Here is a 21,210-nt window from a genome sequence, read left to right on the forward strand (position 1 = left end):
TTAACGTTCCCAGTATTCCCAAAGCAACCCACTGTATTCCAAACTACTCTAGGCAGCCGTTCTAGCCCCACAACCGCATGGCTGTACTCCCTTTCTGCCCTGCGCGTGCCAGCTGGTCCTGCTGCCCACCCTGTTCCTGCCCACCTCAGGGCCTGCAGTCAGGATATCCTCTCGATGTAAAGGCCCAGCGTGGCCACCGCATCTCCAAGAAGCTCTCGCCAACACCTCTGATGGAAATGATCTTTCACCACTTCCACTATATACTTCCTTACCAGGTTTTAGGACTTCTTTTGTGGAAAAGATAAATGCTACAAGATTTGAGGAATTTACAACTCCTTTTAGGCACTGAAAAGCCCGACAGTAGACAAGGGGAATGGAGGACCTTGGATTACCTACTTCTCAGCACATTTTTTGAAAGCCCACCCTTATTCGTGGGACATTCACAATTCATCTTTTCTGAGTAATTGCCGAGTTCTGGGCAATTGCACCAAGAGCCAAATGCAGCATGCACAACATGGTCCCTAGCCTCCTTGCGTTTGCATTTTCAGAAGTCCCTGGGAAGGCTATGGTCTGTCTTTTCTAAAAAGCACTCCCTAAGCTCTGGGAGCTCAGCCTCTGATCCATGTCACAGCCTGTGACGCGCCTCATAAATACATCTGGTAACATGACTGTTATCTTCCCAACTTTGCATCGACGACTCTGGTTCTTCTCAGCCAGAAATGTCTTCCTCATCCCCACTTTTCAGCACCTTCCTCGGGTTCCCTTCTTTCTGCTCCAACCTTATGATCTCCCATTTCTTTGAACTTCTTTCAGGAACTGTAATTTAGCACCACATAATTTAGCTCTTCCTTGTATGGTTCAGAAGCATGACGTTGGATGGCTTTGGAGTTTGTAGCAGAGATGGCTAGCCAGCCGCCAAAGATAGCTGCTCTCCTTCCATTAGGTCAGGTGGTTTCTGGGACCCAGCTACCCAGTCGGTCAGTTTCCCACCCCCTTGGCATCTTACTGGGGCTATGAAACTAATCATGGTCAGTGAAATAAAAGTGACTTATATTGCTTTTGGGTGGAGGCCGTTTCAGTATCTCACGGCCATCATCACTTGCTCTCGCCCTTCGTTGACACTTTTGGATACTTCCGGATACTGGAAATAGCAGAGCTGCGCTATGGAAGGGGCCTGGATTCCCGAGTGTCCACCTGGAGATTAACCTCCCACAAAAGCCCAGAGAACCAAGAACATTTGCAGACTTGGGGCAAGAAATACCCTTTTATTAGGTTAAACTACTGAGGCCTTCCTTGACTGAAACAGTGATATAAATGTAGGACTGAATTCCATCTCTGCCAGCTATTAGCTGTGTGACGGTGGGAAGATGACTTACCCTTCCCGGGCCTCGGATTCTCCATCCGTAAGAAGGAATCAATACTACCTAACTTTGCAGGATGGTTGTGAGGAATAGTTGAGATATTTCTGAAATGCTTAGGACACTGTAGAACCAAATATTTTCTGCACCTCTGTGTGTATGTAAAAGCTGTCCTACACAGTGGCTTCGTTTGTGTTCATTTTGTCAGTAGATTGTAAGTCCCTTGCGTAATGGCTCAATGTAGTAGACGCTGTCTCTCTTCGCCGTGAAGTCTGGCACAGCGCAGAGCACATAGGAAATCTCAATAAATGTTCACTAAGAGGCAAAAACCATCTTGGTTTAAAACATCAGCAAGACTAATTCATGTGTTACATCTTTGATGATCTTCTCTGGAGGTCACCCACCACGCAGCCCATCACACACCTCTTTTATTCTCTTCTCTGTATGACCCTCCCCTCCATGGCCAGTTTCCTTGGCTTCCCACGGACCCACCCATTAAAGTGTATTTTTGTGTATACTTGTTGCTCAGTATATGAGTAAATGGGTGTATCTGTTTGGATAAAAGTGCTTTTGTGGTTTGCGACCAATGGAGCGGAGGCCCGACGGGGAAGGGAGGGGGCCAATTATTAAGCTCTTTGGAAACAGATAGTGAAGAAACCACACTGGAGGTGACCTTGTTTCATAGTTTTATAAACGAGCCGTAGACACGAGTTGCATGATGAAATCTGCAAGTTGGAGGATGTTGCTAAGCACCCCTGCCTAGTATAAAATACCAAGTGGCTGAGGGTTAACCATCTCATCATATTGGTATGTTGAAACTTTGGGAATTGTGTCAATGCGTTTTTAAGAGGAGGACACATATTTAAAGAATAAGAGCAACGAAGGAATGATGGATTATCTGAAGTCATTTTGAGCCAACACGGTTTCGCGTATCTTAAACAAATAAATCAGGCACTATCCTCCACCATCGAAGATGCGGTTGAAGCTCCTTTTAAATCTGACAGTGTTTGACATACTTCTTACATAAGAATCTATTCCTAACCTCTTCAGACAAAAGCTCCCTAAGAGAAGGAGAGTAAGGCCAGTGTGTTCTGACGATGGCGATTAATGCCCAACCAGTGGGAGGCGAACTTTTTTCCTGAGTCTCATTCAAGAAAAAATTTACGATGTCAGACCTTTGTTTTAAAAGGGGGTAGATGTACACACATACGTGCATCCACGCACAGCATCAGGAAATGTGACGTCTAGAACTATAGCAAAGCAATTTAAAATTATTTCCTGGGGGCGCCTGGGTGGCACAGCGGTTAAGCGTCTGCCTTCGGCTCAGGGCGTGATCCCGGCGTTCTGGGATCGAGCCCCACATCGGGCTCCTCCGCTAGGAGCCTTCTTCTTCCTCTCCCACTCCCCCTGCTTGTGTTCCCTCTCTCGCTGCCTGTCTCTATCTCTGTCAAATAAATAAATAAAATCTTTAAAAAAATTATTTCCTTGATATAGGAATTTCATTTAGGGAGAGCTAAAATTTCCAAAGCGACGTATGTGATTACACATTCCGCGATCTTCTTGAAATCAGGCTTTGGAAGACCTCCTGTGTGAGATGGGAACGGGTCGTGTAGCCTGGAAGCCGGCTGGGAGGCACAGCTGTGCATGTGAATGTGAGGTGTGGATCCGTCACAGGCCGGGAACAGTAAACCACGGGGCAGCCCACCAGGGTGTCACTTTGGGGAGTGTGGTCTGCAGGCTGCAGAAAGGGCTGGGACGGAGGCCAGGTAAGTGAGGCACATTTCTCGCAGGCCCCCCAAACACTCAGTAACCAAGATAAATAATATTTAAAAAGATGCAAATTGCAAACTACAAACCATGAGCTGTTCCCCCGCTTTTGTAAGTAAAGTTTTATTGGAGAAGTATGGGCATGATGTAAGTGTTTATTAGAGGGACAGACTCTCAGACCCCACCCCAGACCTCCAAAATCGTAATCTGTGTTTTAACAAGACCCACAGTTGGTGTATGTGACCATGAAAGTCTGAGAAACATCAAAGATGTAGGAGATTTTAGGGCACGTTGGACTGACACCTGGCTGCTCCAGGCAGGCTCATTTGGTGTCGTCAAGTAGCTATTGTTTAAATACTATTTAACATTTAGTTAGACCTAGGCAGAGATTGATTTTTTCTGAATTAAAATGGATTTCTTCATATTCAACGTAGGGAATTTATTATATGCATTGAATGCACCATAACATTTAAACTTATTTGAAATGATCTCTTATTTCACATTTTTCTTATCTATAATTGGATATTCCCTCACACATGAAGTACATAGCAATATAACTGAGCGTTCTTCTTTGAAATATATTTTGAATTTTCTTTTTCTGACTCCCAAATTGGCAGCAACTTCCTACTTTTCTGGCGTTCTTGTTTTGTCTTCGGTCTTTCTTTTGTGGTTGTCTGAAACTAAAAAGCTTGTGGGAAGCATAGTAAAGTTTTAAATTTAGGTAACAGAATGCATCACCCATTCCTGGCAAATGGCCCCATGTTTTCACGTCAGCATTTCAAGGTTGAGCGATGTGAGCCTGGAGGCGGTAGGTGGGCTGGGTGGTGGCTGGACCCGTCTCCCACCACCTAACTCGTAGGCTCTTCGGAGAAGCTGATCGCTTCTTGAAAAGAAAGTTTCTATTTTTAGGCCAGAGAACTGTCTCCTTCAAAAGAACTAATTTATATTTTCCAGTTTTATAATGTAAAGAGCAGTATGAATAAACTCAAGCTCACTAGACCATATTTCCGGATTTAAATATTTTTAGGGGATTTCCCCAACATTTTGTTATGAACGACTTCACCTTGGAGATGCTGACTCCCTGAGAACGTCCCGGGGTGGAGGCAAGAATTGCCCTCTCGCCCCTAGGCCAGTGCGGGTGACAGTCCTGTGGCCCATTAATGAGTCTAAGCAACTACCTTGCAAGAGACACACTGCGTCGCTGCTTGATTGTTCCCCACTGACGCTGCACCCCAGACTCCAGGGACAAGACACAGTTTGCAGAGCCAGGGAACGCCATGCTTAAGGTTCTTCTGTGATGATGCATGTCCCGTCGACTAGCCGTGTTAATAGTGGATGGGATGCATATCGGAATTACCTGCTGGATTTTCCCAAGTTGCCTGCCTTTTCAATGGGCCTGAAGAGTTAGAGCGGTGCTTCGCAACCTTGGGTGCCACCTGGAGAGCTTTTAAAATTGTTACTATCTGGGTCCCAACTCCAGAGATTCTGAATTGATGGATCTGGCATGCAGCCTGGACTTTGGGATTTAAAAAAAAAAAAAAATCCCTGAGTCATTCTAATGTTGCAGCCAAGGGTGGGAGCCATTGATGTGTGTGTGTGTGTGTGTGTGTGTGTGTGTGTGTAAAATTACCATAATATCAATGCATATATTAATTACCCTGACTAATATAATTATACATATATGCATATATATTCATATTTATGCAGGCATACTTACACTAGTTGGGGTAATTAATGGTTGCTGCTATAACAAATAATCCTAAAATATCAGTGGCTTCATGCAGTAAAGTTTATTTTTTGAGTGTGGACGATTGCATATGTATTTTTTTGCTAGACTTGGAAATGGCATATGTCACTTCTGATATCCCACTGGTTAGAATCCATCACACAGCGCCAATCTAACAGTCTTTGTGTGGGCCCAGGAGGGGAAAAAAATGGTCGGGGAGCATCTAGTCAGTTTCTGCCACGTATCAGTACAATGAAAATGTGTATAGCTTCCTTATCTGACATGGTGTCTATAATGCCCCTATTTATTTATTTAATGGGCTTAGAGTTTTTGTCAACATTTAAAATTAAGTTTTTTTTTTTTAAAGATTTGTATTTATTTATTTGACAGAGATAGAGACAGCCAGCGAGAGAGGGAACACAAGCAGGGGGAGTGGGAGAGGAAGAAGCAGGCTCATAGCGGAGGAGCCTGATGTGGGGCTCGATCCCAGAACGCCGGGATCACGCCCTGAGCCGAAGGCAGACGCTTAACCGCTGTGCCACCCAGGCGCCCCTAAAATTAAGTTTATAAGAGATATTTGTCTTACATTTGTAGAATCAGTCAGCCTCTAACTGCCCTTCCTGTTAACAACGTTCCGTAAGAATCGTCTTGACGGGAGTGCGTGGGGAGACCCCAGGCTATCTAGGTCTGCTTTAATCCAAACAGCTCTGCCTGATTTTATGTGCTAGGCTTCAGGATAAGTTTCATGTAAACTTGGGAATCTAACTCCAACCATAAATTCTACTGAAAATCATCACTTTTCAGCATTACGTTGGGGGAGATATGCTAGAATGGTGGTTTCTAATTTTGGTGATTCATAAAGATCTAGACCTGGGGCCTTGCAGAGGTCAAAGGTGAATTTACTAGGGAATCTTATTTTGCCTCCTGCCTTCTAGGACTGTGGGGAATGGGGACCCCTACACCCTGCAGCTTCCTTCAGGAGCCTGCAAAGTCTAACCATACCCTCACTAAAGAGCAGTGGGGAGAGAGCTGCCCTGTCAGCCCTTGTTTTGAAATTTCAGTGGGTTAGGGACATGGCTTCCTTCATCCTTTGTCTATAGTGCTTCACGCAAGTGGCAAGAGGCAAGTGTTCAAAAAATATTTGTTGAGAAAAACAAAGAAAAAGAAGGAGAGGAAGAGGAGGAGAGACAGCGGAAATGGGTTGTTTTTCTGCATGGGTTTTTCCCTCTCTCGCTTGTATTTTTACTTCTTCCAGTCTCGCTCATTGATCCATTCACCACACATTTAGTGCCCACTGTGTGCCAGGCCTCGAGCTACGAGGACAAAGCAGCATCTTTGCCATCAGAAGTCTCCCATGACACAGGGGAGGCAGCAGTGGGTTACAGGGTCATGATGAACATTTATGAGGGTCCAGGGAAGGGGTGCAGGGAAGAAGGAGGGCCATGCAAGGTGTTGCTCACCTCTCCTGTCTTCCCTGGGTTGCTGGAAGAGCAGAGGGGAACCTAGATCTTGAATCACAAACGGAATTTGTAGCTTCGTAGATTCCTGTTGTGATTTCATATACCGTGTTTGAGTTCCTCTTCATTTGGCATGCACAGTGAATTGAGTACGTGCTGTGTTGTCAGCAAGTGTGGGGGTTTTAATCTCAGTTCTACGTCTATAAGGTGAGAGACTTTATTTTTTTTTTAAGTAGCCTCCACATCCAGTGCGGAGCCCGATGTGGGACTCGATCTCATGACCCTGAGACAAGACCTGACCTGAGATCAAGAGTTGGACACTTAACTGACTGAACCACCCAGGCACCCCAAGGTGAGAGACTTTTGGTAAGACACCTGAATTTGTACACAAGGATAATTACTCAGGATTGAGTCGAGGTTCAGAGGGACATCATTCACAAGGGCATTTTAAACTAGCGGTATTAGAGTAAAAAAAAAGTTATACATACATCTATATCTCTGTATCTCTATCTCACTGTCTGTCTGTCTATCTCTATCTATGATGGAAACGAGGCTCAGAGAGGTCAAGGAGTTCCCCTGGCTGAATAACTTGGAAAGGGAACTGAGATTTGAAGGGGGCTTCCTGACCTCAGATTTCGTGCAGTGTCAGGCCCCCAGGCCAGGTCTGAACTGCGCTCTCGGTGAACCTTATACGCCAAAGAAAGGTCAAAGCTCTGAACCAAGGATCACAGACCCTGGGAGAACAACTGGAGACTGAGAGCTCAGCCTGTAGGGATAGCTGCCCTGGCTTCCCCGTCCCCTCCCCGTGGGAGTGAGGCCGGTGTGGGTGGGCGTGGCCGGAGCTGGCCTGATCAGGAGCCGTCTTCCCGTCTTCCGTCTTCCCCACCGAGCTGGTTCTGCTGCAGACTGACTCCCGGGCTCAGTGCCGGCGGTGAAGGACCCACAGGACAGCCTGCTACGGTCAAACGAGTAGGAAGCAGCAGGCCTCCGGGGAGCTTGCAGTGCTGCCCGAGGCACAGAGTTACTGGATTGGATCAGGACACTGCCCGAGAGAGATGCAGTGAAGACACTGAGGGATAACCTTGGTGCGACCGAAGACAGAAAGGCCAACCGCTGATCCCGCTGGTCTCATGTGGTGACAACAATACACAGCTTTTCGTGCTTTTGAAATCCTGCTCTATCAAGGTCCCATTAATCTTTCCCCACCTCGCAGAGCTGTTGGGGACCCCCGGAGCAGAGCTCACCGTGCAGATACAGCCACATGGGCGTGTGACCGTGTGACCACTTTCTGTCCACGGTTGGTGGGATCTATGGGATGTGCGATTATCACCAGGATGTTTTCAGTATCTCTACTTCGAAGAGAAGAAGAAACTGAAACATTGAGGTTTGACTTAATTTTCTCCCAGAGAGAATTTTACGTTTGAAAGGAAACAGAACGCTTCTGATTTCTGCACGTCAGAGCTCAGCTGCGAGGAACAGCTCCGGCGGACGATGGAAGGTCAGCAGCGACTGCTGCACAGAGCTGTGGCTCTCCCAAGCCTCGCTGCCTTCGAGCAGCTTTTTACTTGCAACCCAAGCTACAGGTTCTCAAAATAGCGAGCGTGAAGCCTGCTGACTGACACTACAACCAAACCACGAGGGGCCAGAGGGAGCAGAGCGGGTAATGCTGCATTTATTTATGAAATGGGACTAGTCACAGGGATTCAAAGTAACAATGGATATTACTTTCTGCGGAAGAAAACAAGAGTGGACAGAATGCAGAGAGCTGAGCTAGCATGAAATCAGACCCACTTCCCTGCTTCATTCGTTTAAAAAGAATGCACCTTCCACTGTCCAATAGTAAAAATGAAATTGACATCCGTTCGTAGAGGTCATGATTCAGGCTTGGCTCGAGGATGCAAAACAGCCCATGTCCTAAAAAGAGGTTTATGATTTTGTGCGCCAGAAAAACCATTTTGGATTCATTAGCAGTTAGCTGAAATAACAGATTTTGTGAAATTGCCAGGTCCTGTCAAATGTATGTCGGGTGTCAAATGTACAAGACCCTCATGTTTATACAGACATTTGTGAGAATGTCAGAACCTTTCATTGAGACCCAGACCTGTCAGTGAGCCCAGTCATGGATACACATGGAAATTTGCAAAATCAAATTCACGGCCTTCTTGTTTCTCTCTAACCCTAAACTCAGAGTACTGAGAATCCATTCCTAACCAGATAGTGTTAGACTCACACTGGGTTTCAAAACGTTTAATGAAGTAAATTGGTTTGCTGCTGCTGCTTTTTTTCTTTTTACAAAGTGTTATTTAAAATTGGCAAGGGGGAAATAACTTTGTCTTCAGCTCTGTATGTGAAAACTAATCCTCCTAGCAACAGTCTTCTAGCAGTTAAAAACAAGGTCCTTGAGCCATGCAATAATGACATTTCCGAAATATCTCAGAGAACTATAGTTAAAATCAGAATAAAGTACATTCTGTGGACAAAGCAGTGATCTAGAAATCTCTGACAGTTTATGGGTGTATAACTCTGAAGTATACTAGTATAGTACCAACCGAATTGTCCTTGAGTTTGGCTCATCTAATTTACAAACATGATTTCTGAAGTTTAACAGTATTTGTGATGGCAACGTCCAAAGCAATTTTGGCTGAGTAAAGTGCTATTTGTTGAACAAAAATGTAGTTGTTTGTGCAAGTTTAAACATTTCACAAGGCCAGCTGAGTTCATTTCAACCATACTTACAAAATAATTATTGGCAAATGAAATGGGCTGGGGGGTAGAGACAAGACGTTTTCAAGCTTCTGAGAGATTTACAAAACCAAGTTCGTCCACCACTGAAAGTAAAATTGAAAGGTCACAGACAATTAAAAGGTACAGGTTTAAATCTCAGGATTCCAAAGGGTTCCAACAAGAGGAATATTTACAATGGAACAATGAGGAAAATGTTTTGTTACAGACAGAAACATGGAAAATATGCTGTTGAAAATTGTTGGCTCTGAAATAAATAAAATCCAGACTGAGACTATTAAAAATATCAAAGTGACCTACCGTGTGCCAACTCTATATTCTTCTGTTGTTTGTTATAAAGAAAATCCATTATTGAATATAATACAGTTCTGGTTAAATTATCAAAGACATTTTCCGAATGCAAACTGTTGTTTACCATGTGCTATATATTCTTGTCTAACAATTTTAGTACACTTCCATCATAGACCCACAGGCGCAGAGTTAGAGGGAAATTTTGAGTCATATTTTAACTTCCTAACCAAGGTACAAATTGCTTCCAAAATAGTCATTTGATTCATTTCTATTTAGCACCTATTACAAGCAAGATTTTTTGGATGGCAAAATAAGAGATACAAAAAAATACTTCAAGATGTGCGTGGCCTGTTAGGTAGAAGAAAGCATCCTTGTCCGCTGGCTGCCATCATGCCTAGCCTGGGACCCTCTGAAGAGTGACAGGGAGCTCACCACATCACAAGGAAGTCCATCCCTCACTGGGTAGCTCGACGGTTAGGAAGGTGTGTGTTCCCCTAACTTCATGGCAACTAACCTTCGTTTTGTCTTCTGGAATAAGATGGAACGGACCCACTCCACCGTCTTTAGTGTAGCTTTTTGAAGCTGTTGAGAGGACTTTCCTTTGTCCTACATGGTTTCTTTCCCCTGCAGGCAGCAATTTTATTTCACCTTTTATTTTCACTACCCTTCACTTTACTGTCCTTGGGGATTGTAAGAATTATTTTATATCAGTTCAGTGAGCTTAACTGTTAAATATTCAATATTGCACTTAAAACTGCATTTTCACATTATGACAGTCCAAAAACAAGAGCTAGATAGCATTCAATTGGATTCAATTTGGGATTATCCTTTTGTAATTAGACGAGCACTGACTAACAACAGATGTTTGGGGGGAAAGGATGGCGCACCTAAGCCTTGCCAACACTGTGTATTTGAGGGGAGAGGGCGTGAGCAATCTTTTATGATGAAACCCATGTGCTCTAAGACAATGACCGAACTTGGTATCTTATAATACTTAAATCTAGTGGTCGAGAAGTCACAGGATTACTTAGGTCATGTTTTAGAAATGAGGCTACAATCTAAATTTCTTCTTGGTGAGAAATAACTCTGATGGCTTTAATGAACAGAACAAGGGGCTAACTCGAACGTGTTAATTGTTTGCTAGCCGTTACACGTTTGGCACCTTTCGGAGCTGTAACTACCACACCCAGGATGATTTAAATTCAGGAAACTTTATTTAGCTTCCAGAACGCCCCCCCCCCCCAAATCCCACATCCATGCAAGAACACAAAGCCAAGGGTACACTAAAAAAAGAGAGACTGTTTTATTGTGACATTTATGACATGGACCCCTTGTTGACAGGAATGACCGAGGGTGATCTTGGCATATTGCACAGGTGTGATGAAGGATGCACAGGTGATCCTCTGGCTGCTGAGGCTGGTTCTTGGTCCTCCCAGACCTCCATGCACGTGTGGGCCAGTCACAGAAATTTCCTTACCACTTGGTGTATACGTTTAACAAGTCTTTGGTCTTAATAAGCACCATTACAAACCCTCACATTAAGGGCATTATTATTCTAGTTTATAAATGTTTCAATGATAAAAAAAGCACGATTACAGTATACACACACTTAATTTACATGTAATGTATTATAACTCATAACTGAGATAAGCTACTGAACTAACTTTGGTTGATTGAAATTAATGAAGTATTTGAACTGAATACTTGTAATTTGGTTTCTAAGTTGTGTAAATATTACAGTGCATTTATAAATCTAGTTTGAGAATTTACTAGCACCAAATAGATATTATAATTGGCCAACCTAGTACTTGTATTTGGAGAAGCAAAGTTTAAAAATTTGAAAATACAGAACAGTCCATCGATGGAAAGCACATTCCTGTACATCTGCTAGAAGGATGGCGTGTCAGCATGAATGGCTGACCCCCAACGAAAATATCGTGTCCCAGTTTTCAAGAATCAACCCAGATGACAAGGTAGCTGTGCTACACACATGAGAAGCCTGAGAAAGTGGTTGTTTTGAACTAGGGTAGTCACCTGTACCTTGCTTTTTGTAATACAAGAATAGTGCTTATTTATAGAAGTTTACTCGGTGAAAGATTGTACCTATGATATGAAGATTCTGATGGGGGGACAATTCCGTTCTACCTATCTATCTTTGTTTTTTAATTATTTGGTCTCTGTATGGTGAATTAATGAAGCAAAATCTGAATTTTCATCTTCAGATTATCACCCAGTTCACCACTGAGGTAGTCTTTGTCATATTTATCTTCTAGCTGATTACGCTCTTTCTGTTTATAAAGTGGAGTACTGCTGATTTGTAATGAGTAGGTTCCAGCCACTGGCTTCTTCTTAGTGAAGTGGAGGTAGCTGATCCCTTCCTTTTGGTTGATTTTAAAGAAGCCATTTTCGTTTCCGGATTCGATCAAGTATTTGTTGTGATTCGTCAGAGTCGTCAGGGCGGGGAGGAGCTCTAGGATTCGGACCTTGTTGCTGATGTGGGAAATATTGAAAGCGAAAACGGCTGTCTTCTCAATGTCCCAACTTGCGAGACTCACGTTGGTGTCTCTCTCAGGCTGGTCCTAGAAAGACACAGGGCAACGTGTTAAATAAAATGTAAATATGCCACTTATTTCTCATCTCAAAGAAAAAGTGACTCGAATCTCCCACTAATACCACCGTCTGCTCATGTTGTATACACCGTGTTGAAAATGCCTATTTTCACAAAACACCGTTTAAATCGCAAATCTGTTAAATTGGCACGTGTTTATAATATTTAAAAAATATTAAACTGCTGTCAAGACGGAAGTCAAGCAGTTGCAGGTCTTCTAATGCAGTGGGTTTCAAAGTGTGGTCCCCAGACCGGCAGCATCGGCGTCCCCTGGGAATCTGTCCGAAACGCAAATTCTCAGCGCCACCTGAGACCTACTGAATCAGAAACCCAGCCCTGGGGTGTCTCCCAGCGTCTCTCCATCTTAACAAGTCTTCCAGATGATTCAGATGCACGCTCAAGTTCGAAACCACTGTTTTCATAGGCTGTTCTCTTCCGCTGGACTTATCTCATTTCCCAAACCACAGTGGATGGGTTGCAGCACCCGTGCTAAGAAAGAACCCGTCTATTTCAATTTTGCTCACTGACGCAAAACCATCCCCTCTGAAGGACACGCCTCTGAACCTACTTCCTGACTCTGATGATCTGCTAATATTCAATGCTTTTCACCTGGCTGCTTGCTGGCCTCTCTGGGACCACATGTGCCGGATTCTCCGGGCCTGGAGCCAGAGGTCTGGGTGAATATCTGTGCATTTCTGAGTTGACTGAAAGGCTGCAGCAGCCGTAGGCAAAGAAAACCAGGCTGCTTGAGCTCCATGTTGTTTTTGTCTAGAATCCAAGTTCCCTCACACTCCACATGGCTCTTTTCAGTGGAGGAGCCTCTAGCTTTCAGAACTTGGCGTCCCCGTGGAGAGAGCACTGTGTCACTTCACTATTCTGCCCACTTGCTGTCCTGGATCTCAGACCTTTCCTTTCAGCAGACTTTGGGTGGGTGTTTGACTTTCTCTTTGGCGAGACAGAGGAAATGAGCAAGTATGTGAAAACCTTCGAATGGCCACTCCCTAAAAGCAGCAAGAAACTCCAGAGAGTCCCACAGACTCTTGTAAAATGCAGCCTAGAGCTCAGGGAATGTCTGGATTTTCTCCCCAGGGAGCTTTTTCACACTTTGGAACATCCTTGGAGGAAACCACAGGCATCTGGAAGGCCCTTCTGCAACAGGAGACATCGGGAGAAACCACCTTCTGACCCACCTCGATGTTGGAGGCATCTGTTTCGTTTGCACTTCTCCGTTTCCTGCCCCGTTTGGGGTAGCCGTTGATCTTACATTCATAGCAAGCCTCCGGGGAGAGAGAATTGTCATCCATTTCACCGCTGGCAGGTGGCTCTGGGCCTCCTCGGCCCATGCCGATTCCAGAAACACAGTGCCTGTGGAGGAAGGAGGGACAGCCCTTTTTCATTAGAACGAGGAGATAAGGGCGGAGGAGGTGTAAGAGTTCCTGTGAAGCATGGACCCCACCTAGTGACATTAAGCCACTGATTATTTGTCCATTAGGTGCTGGCTGGTTCTGAAAGGTACAATGAAGTCCTCTGGGTTTAGGCTCTGAGTCTCAGTTCCCAGGCTTGGTGGATTTCTTTCTACTATCGCTCCAGGTCCTGTGTCGCATACTGATTCACCCTTTCCTTTCTGAACCCGACTGTGGCAGGTGTTTTGCTGCACTTACGCCGGGGAAGGGAACATGGAGTGGAAACGGGGGAAAGATGGGGGTGAGGGGGAGACCACGTGACTTGGAAGGTTAAAGGAAAATGTCTTCCTTTTATGAACCAGAAAGTGAGAAAGGTATGAGCCGCCACCGTCACGCTCCTTGCCCTCTCCCTTCACTGACCCCATCACTGCCGCCTCCCCTCCACCCCCACTGTCACGAGCCTTCACCATTCTAGCTTCTGAGCAATTTCTCCTATTATTTGACCACTCGCTTTGGCTGAAGCTACTGAAGCTGTAAAGAAAGTTCTAGGTAGAACTGAAGTTGACTTAGAAACGAACTGTGAAGACGTGTAACATATAAGATGCAAGTTTCAGAGCTTGCCCAACTGTGGGAAATTGTTTCAAGTCATTCAAAACCACTAGGGCCACTGGCTCTGACTCATGTGAGGCTGGATAAACAAACCCATGCCCAAGAGAGAACTAGTTCAGCTGTTTTTCTTTGCCTTTCAGTTATCAAAGCCAAGTTACAGAGGGAGGCTTGCATGTTTCACAAGTACCTTGTTTTGTTATTCTGCTTACTATTTCATAGGCCTCTTGGAATGTTATTTACCAGGCTCCTCTTTCAAAATGTGTTGAAATATCTGAATGACCCTAAGTCTTTATTTTGGGGCAGGGTCCACTCTAGTGATTCACGGAGAAGCCCAAACTGTTATAAACGGGCAGAGCTCTACTAATGGGTCATAATGAAGACCGATTATTGATCTGTATTAGTTGGCCTATTTTTTATAACCCAGTTTTCTTTACGCCTTTAAGATTCAAAATATAATGCCAATAAGCAGAATCTTTTTTGTGTGTTTTGCAGCCATTTATGGGCTCCTTCTATTTTCTGCAATCCTGCCAGAGCCCAATACATTTCCTTTCCCCTTCTTCTATCTTGCAGCATGAAACGTGCAGAAACAATACAATGGATGAAATGATGAATGCTCACCGTGTGTGTATACATTCACATAATGATTGAGTTATTGGAAGGAAAACCCCAAATTTGTAGGCTTTGGTTCTTTTCTCAGAACTCCTTTCCAGTATTTTCATATCCCTGGAACACCACTTACAAGAAGTGTGACTACAAAGTCCCACTGGCCAGAAGCCAGTTTGGAGTGTCACAATTTTTGCTGGGAAAATGGTTCTGGCATTCAGCTTATAAAGAATGAGTCTACTGAGAGCCAGACACAAACATCTGGGAATTTGTGTCCTATTGCTGGCATTCTGTGTGCTTCCCGTGAAACATTCTTTTACCTTCAAGTCCACACAGACCCAAAAAGAATCGCTTGATGTTTGTGTGTCAAGAAATCAAAGGCCACTCAATTAAGTTAATTTGACATATACACGCATGTGTGTGTGATGGAATGTGTGATTTTGTGGGGTGTGTCTATGTGTATGTGCAGTTGCATATGTGTGTATGTCTATTTCATGTCTGTGTGTTCCTAATTAAAAAGGTAAAAATTGAAATCCTTAACAGGACAGACAAAAGTAGATGGACAGCAGGGACAAAGACCTACATTTGAAAACTTACCACTAAACTTTCAAATTACTGAGTAAAATAAAAATATGTCTTCCTTCTCCAACACTCACACCTACAATGTGGCGAAGTACTCTACCTGGAGAATACAATAATCATTTAACTCCTGTTTCACGCTCTTTTGGTAATTCTTAATGTGAACTTAAGTCGGAGGTGTAACGTATACTTTAAAGCCAGGTATCTTGGTGATTTATCCTAACACATAACGTTCTCTAATGACAAGGCATTTGAAGCCAAGGCCGAATCCTGCTTGCCCCAGGAGAAGGGCGGATCAGCAATGTGCAGTGTGAGTCCTGCTCTGGCCTGGGTCGGCCCCTGCATTTCTGGAGAAATGAAGCCGTGTTCAACAGGAAGATCAAGAGAATGAGACAGAGAAAACATCTACAAAGGTATTTATAATTCGTTTCATAGTCTATGAGTTTGCAGAAATCTTGATGCCTCCTTTCAAATGAAAGAGCCTAAGCCCTTTGCAGAGGTAACTGGAACGAACTCTAGGATTATAAAAAGGCTGATTCTCCTCAGCTAGGAGGGGTCACTGGGAGCTGCCTCTGCTTCATGAGGTCGGGAGCAAGAGCGCCTCCGACCAGGAGCAGGCACAGCCGCGCTTACCCTTGGCCTATCCGGAAGTAACCGGGCGGACAGCCGCACAGGTAGCCGCCCTCCGTGTTGGAGCAGCCGTAGCTGCAGGGCGCCTGCGCAGAGCCACATTCGTTGATGTCTTGGCACCCTCCGCTGAACTGTTCGTACTGGAAGCCGGCGGGGCACATGCACTTGTAGCTGCCCAGCGTGTTGTGACAGGAGGCTCCTCCACAAATGTGTGCGCTGAGGCACTCGTTCTCATCTGCAGGGAAAACCAGAACACACCGCATGTGTGACACTGGCCAGGCATTTCCACTGGGGACTGCCAGCCAGCTGGCCCTCCTTTAGCACTTGGGAAGGTAGGGCAGGCCGAGGTGCCTGGGGTGGGGAGAAGGACTAGAGAGAGAGCGAGCGAGCGAGCTGTGGAAATGGATGTGGCCTCTTGCCACGTGGTGAGCAAACGTGCTCGATGAGGTCAAACGCACCAGGTGGAGTGCATTAGAGGATGGCATTCGGAGCACCGACAGAGTCCAGGTCTCATTTGAAGCCAGCACTAGTATGTTCCGCGCCACACGAGCCTCCCGTGAAGCACGCAGGGCTGGTTCGTAGCTGAGGTTCAAGGTTCGGGGTGGGAGGGAAGGAGTCCTGCAGTTCTCCATGAGCCGGACGGCCGTCTGCACAGCAGGGACCAGCCATACTCTCGGAGACTGCTTTCCCAGTCCTCCTCTTTCAGGACGTGCGGGGCTGGCAAGGGCCACCATCCTGCAGGAAGTGTCTGCCCCACTTGCACTTCCTTTTCAAAAATCTGCAAAAGCCCCCAGGTGCTTGTCCTGGGGATGAATAGTGCCTTCTGGTATGTCTGCTCCCATCTCTGAATGGGCCCCCCCTTATCCAAACCAGCCTCCTGCCCAGAGTGTCTGGGCCGTGTCTAAAGCAAAGTATGGCTGGAAGAGATTCAGTGCAGACTTCACAAGCAATAATTGGAAAAAACCCACAATAGAGACAGATGCTGCAGGACTGGCTACCCACAGGGACCTGCCAAGTCTGACAGTAAAAAGCAGGAAAAAAGAAATCTAACTTTAAAAAATCAACTTGAGGGAGAAAACCTTGAGCATCTCACTATGTCTAATTTATACCTTTTTGAAATCTCGAATATATTTTTGTAGGCCTGCCTTTGTAGGGCAGGCTGGAAGCTTGCTGGTAAAACATTCCTTAATCGCCATAGCCCATTTTCAGACATATGTTCATTTGAATGGACACAGATTGGCCTTCGCCTCACTGAGCAAACGCTTCCAGTGCAAGGGAGGAGGGGAAATGTAACTGTGGTTTATTAGACGCCCATTGCGTGGCAGAGCGCGAGGTGCTTCACGTTTACTTGACCTTCCCAACAACCACGGGCAGTAGGTGTTATAATCCCTGTCTTACAGATGATGAAAGCAAGGCTCCGAGAGCCCGTCTGAGATCTCCCAGCAGCAGCAGCCGGGCAGACATGCACGCCCAGGTCTGTCTGATCGCAGAAGCCACGTGCTTGCCTTCATGCCAGTGTCTCTCAACAGATTCAGCACCATTTAAACGGGTACTTCCTTTGTTTTTTAGTTGGTTTCACCTTTTTAGATTCCTTTATAAAAAACAGAAGTGTTTCTAAGAAAATTTATTTGTATTTATTGATTTTTTTTTTTTTAAGTAGGCTTCACGACCAGCATGGAGCCAGTGTGATGCTTGAACTCATGACCCTGACATTAAGACCTGAGCTGAGATCGAGTCGGACGCTTAACTGACTTGAGCCATGCAGGCGCCCTGAAAATATCTGTTCTAAAATTAGAAAAACAGGTGGGTAAAATGGTGGGGGCAGGGTGGTTGCATATGTATAATATTCTCCCTCTCTCCTTTCCTTCCTTCTCTCTCTCCCTTTCTTCCTCCTTTCCTGTGTGGAAGGAATAGATACACAATAAGAAAGCCATTTGCTGAGCTGCCCTGCTACTGCTCAGTGCCTAGCTACAGATGTGTTTGAGGATTCTTTATATCCAAGGACTCTCAAATATCCACCCAAGGTCATTTAGGCTTCAGGGTTCCTACAACAAAAATAATTAAATATGCCATTGTCTTTTGCTTTTGCCTTTACTTTAAATCACAGATGGAGTGTGTGATAGATACCAGTGGAGACCACGGGCACCAAAGAGTGAATGAGGAACTGAGGGTTATTACTTTGGTGGAAAGACTATCCCTGGGCGGGATGTTTTCTCCTTGTTCCTCCATGTTACCTCTGGACTTTTCACCTCCTCTCCTTTGTCCTGTGCTTTTGGGTTGGGCTCAGCCATTGGTTTCCTGATGGGACTCTGATAGATAAAACCTCTAAGGCCCAGGTCTGTATATGGAGGACAGGACCCATCAATATAAAACACAGATTTATTCTGTATTGTTCCAAAGGACAGAAATAGGTTAGAAGTAGAGGGAGGAACAGTTTATTTTCTATGAAAAAAACATCTCTAAGAATTAAAGTTTTCTATACATAAATTGGGCTATCTTGGGAGAAAGTGAATGCCCTTCAAGATGGTATTCAAGTCAAACGTGGACAACAGGGGAGGCTGGGGAAGGATTTATATTTTAGGAATGAGGTCAGACCAGATAATCTCTAAGGCTCTTTCTAGCTTTGAGCATCTATCTGTGTTACTATAAATATCCATCCCAGTCAAGAACTCTCTCCTCCCCTTTCACATTCTTTTCTATTTTACTTTACTTTGCTTTTTTTTTTTTTTTAACTCCCTGAAAATCTAACAAAGTTTAAATTAAACTTATCTGCCGTAGAGAGCTAGGGTCAAGCAGAATAGGGATTAAGATAAGAAATTGGCAAATGTTCAATGTTTACAGCTTAAAAAGAGTGTCTGCACTCACCCTGTTCATCAGTATACAAGCACGATTTGTTTCCCATGCTTTGTGCTCTCCTGACCTTTTTCATCCTGTGCACTCTGGAGCAAATGGCTCCAAGTACAGTTTTCAAAATCTTTGTTTTACTCTCAGTCAATACTTGAAATTGGGGAGGGTTTTATCCTTTTTATAAAGAGAGACATTTTATTGAAACAGGCTTAGATTCTTCAAAAAACCCTCCTTAAACTTAGACTGAAACCTATCCCCTCTGTCCTCTAAAATCAAAGGTTGCAGCATTAGGCTTGCCTAGCATGTGTTAGCAATGGTGTGAAGGGAGAACCGCTAGGAGAATTCCAAAATGTAGGATGGGCTTTCTTTTACAAATTTTTCTCTAGGTCAACATGGCTTAACTCCAACTGCAGCTGCGAGCTTGATATATTCCACAAAACAATGAGATCCAGTGGCCCCTGACCCCAAGCCCATCCATCTTCTAAGAGTGAAATTCTGGCTGCCCAGGAGTGAGGATCCAGAGAGGGCTGGTCCAAAAGATCTGCTCTGCTCTGCATGGCTCCGGGTAAGCCATTCTGGCCCAAGGCAATGCTCATTCTGGATAGCTATAATTCTTAAGAGTAATGAGCTCAGTTTGGGCTAGTATCTTTTGGGCACTGAAACCCCCCAAACCTCTTCCAACTTCTAAATCAATTTATTCTAGAACTCCCAGCCAGGAGACGATCTTCACGGGGCCAAAGTGGAATCTCCAGGCAATGATGACATGACCTGTCCCCGGACTGAAGGTAGGAAGAGGAGAGGCGGGCTGGTCAGCAAGTGGTGTAGTCTAAACTCTTCCAGCGCTGGCATCATTTTAGCCAACCCTACTCACCCCTCCAAAACTGTGTCTTGAAAAGAATCAAACCAAATGAGAGGGATGCAATTTTGATAAATGAAAACACCCCAAACATATCTTCATTTGGAGTAAAGCAGAGCATTGAGCTGTGGAACAGCACCTGGGAAGCAGTAATCCTTGTGTCTTTGCTAAGGAGGGCTCTGTATCCAAGAGTGTGGCAGCTAGAACAGGTCGCTCCAGCACCAAGCGTACCACGGTGCTGCGTGGATACTTGGTGAATGAAAAGAAATGAGGGAACTCGACCCTTGAAATGCAGCCCTCAATCAGGAAGTTAAGAGCCTAAGGTTCTAGCCCCAGGTGTGTCACAAAGGAACTGGGTTAAGGACAGATTACTTTCTCTTCCTTGGGTTTCCAGGTCCTTCTAGTAAAACCATGAGCTTGGGCTAGATGGATGTGGCATCGCTCTAAACTCACAGTGTTTCAATTCTCTGTTGTGCATTTATTTTTTTAAATTATTTTTTATTTTTTGACTTAAAACGATATTCATTTATTCTCTCAAAGATCTGTAAATTTGAAATCCCGGTGGATGGGGTGCATGGGTGATTTGGTCAGTAAAGCGTGGGACTCTTGATTTCAGCTCAGGTCGTGATCTCAGGGTTGTGAAATCAAGCCCTGGGTTGGGCTCTGCACTCAGGAGGGAGTCTGTTTGAGATTCTCTTTCTCTCCCTCTGCTCTTCCCCCTACTTGCACATGCATGCAGGCGCTCGAAAGAAAGAAAGAAAGAAAGAAAGAAAGAAAGAAAGAAAGAAAGAAAAGAAAGAAAAGAAAGAAAGAAAGAAAGAAAGAAAGAAAGAAAGAAAGAAAGAAGGAAGAAAGAAGAAAGAAAGAAAAAGAAAGAAAGAAAGAAAGGAAAGAGAGAGAGAGAGAGAGAGAAAGAAAGAAAGACAGAAAGAAAGAAAGAAAAGGAAAAGAAGGAAGGAAGGAATCAGGTGGATTTGGCTGGGTTGTCACAAGCCTGACCAGAAGGCCCGAAGGCCAGGTTGTGTTCCTAGCTCATTCGGGTTGTAAGCAGAATCTAATTTCTTGCAACTATGGGTCTGAGCTACTTATTTCCTTACTGGCTGTCTGCTAGGGGACTCTTCCCACTCCCAAAGCCTGCCTGCATTGTTTCTCATGTGCCTCCCTTCATTTTCAAAGAAAAAAGGGCATTCAGGTCTTCCTTAGGCTTTGACTTCCTCTTACTTCCTTTTCTGTCAGCAGCAGAATACTCTACTTTTGAAGGCTCACCTGATTGGGTCAGACCCACCAAAACAATCTTTGTATTTTAAGGTCAATTGATCTGCAGCTGCAATTACACTTGCAAAATCTTTTAAGTACTCAGAAGAGTGTTTGAATAACCAAGGAATGGAGATCTTAGGAAGTGATCTAGAATTCTGCCTAACAAAGCTTCTATGTTTGTTTTCCTTGTCCCTAGAGTTATTATTTCATTATAATGTATTCTGGTCGAGATTTTTTTTTTTTTTAACTCATGAACCAGACTCAGTATTTTCTTTCAGTGAGAAGACTCACAACTTCAATTTTGGGAAAGTCCTGATCTGATGTGCATTTAGAGTTATATTCCCATGACATTATGGAATCAAAAATGACATAATCTCAGTTTAATGAGTCTGTGGGTCTCCCTTAATTTTCAAAAGAATTTAGCAACCTGAAAAAACTACACTCTGCCCCAAAGGCTGCGTAGAGCTGAATGGAGCC

General features: G+C 44.5%; 1 protein-coding gene and 1 long non-coding RNA gene across 2 annotated transcripts in view; one reads left to right on the plus strand and one right to left on the minus strand.

Moving 5' to 3' along the window:
- Positions 1-6,541: 6,541 nt before the first annotated feature.
- Positions 6,542-19,681, plus strand: LOC123801874 (uncharacterized). Its single transcript, XR_006782351.2, has 6 exons — positions 6,542-6,660; positions 15,391-15,556; positions 17,174-17,322; positions 17,434-17,576; positions 19,007-19,185; positions 19,324-19,681. It is a non-coding gene; the product is annotated as an uncharacterized LOC123801874 (long non-coding RNA).
- Positions 10,621-21,210, minus strand: part of FBN1 (fibrillin 1) — a 225,167-nt gene continuing 214,577 nt past the window's right edge. The window contains exons 64-66 of the mRNA XM_045812176.2: positions 15,777-16,008; positions 13,140-13,314; positions 10,621-11,920 (exon numbers count right to left, since the gene is read on the minus strand). Of these exons, the coding sequence (XP_045668132.1) occupies positions 11,531-11,920; positions 13,140-13,314; positions 15,777-16,008 (797 nt within the window). The 3' untranslated portion in view covers positions 10,621-11,530. The remainder of the gene's footprint in view (positions 11,921-13,139; positions 13,315-15,776; positions 16,009-21,210) is intronic.

The sequence above is a fragment of the Ursus americanus genome, chromosome 36 (assembly GCF_024610735.1).
Source record: "Ursus americanus isolate L20-20 chromosome 36, mUrsAme1.1.p, whole genome shotgun sequence".
Lineage (NCBI taxonomy): Eukaryota > Metazoa > Chordata > Mammalia > Carnivora > Ursidae > Ursus > Ursus americanus.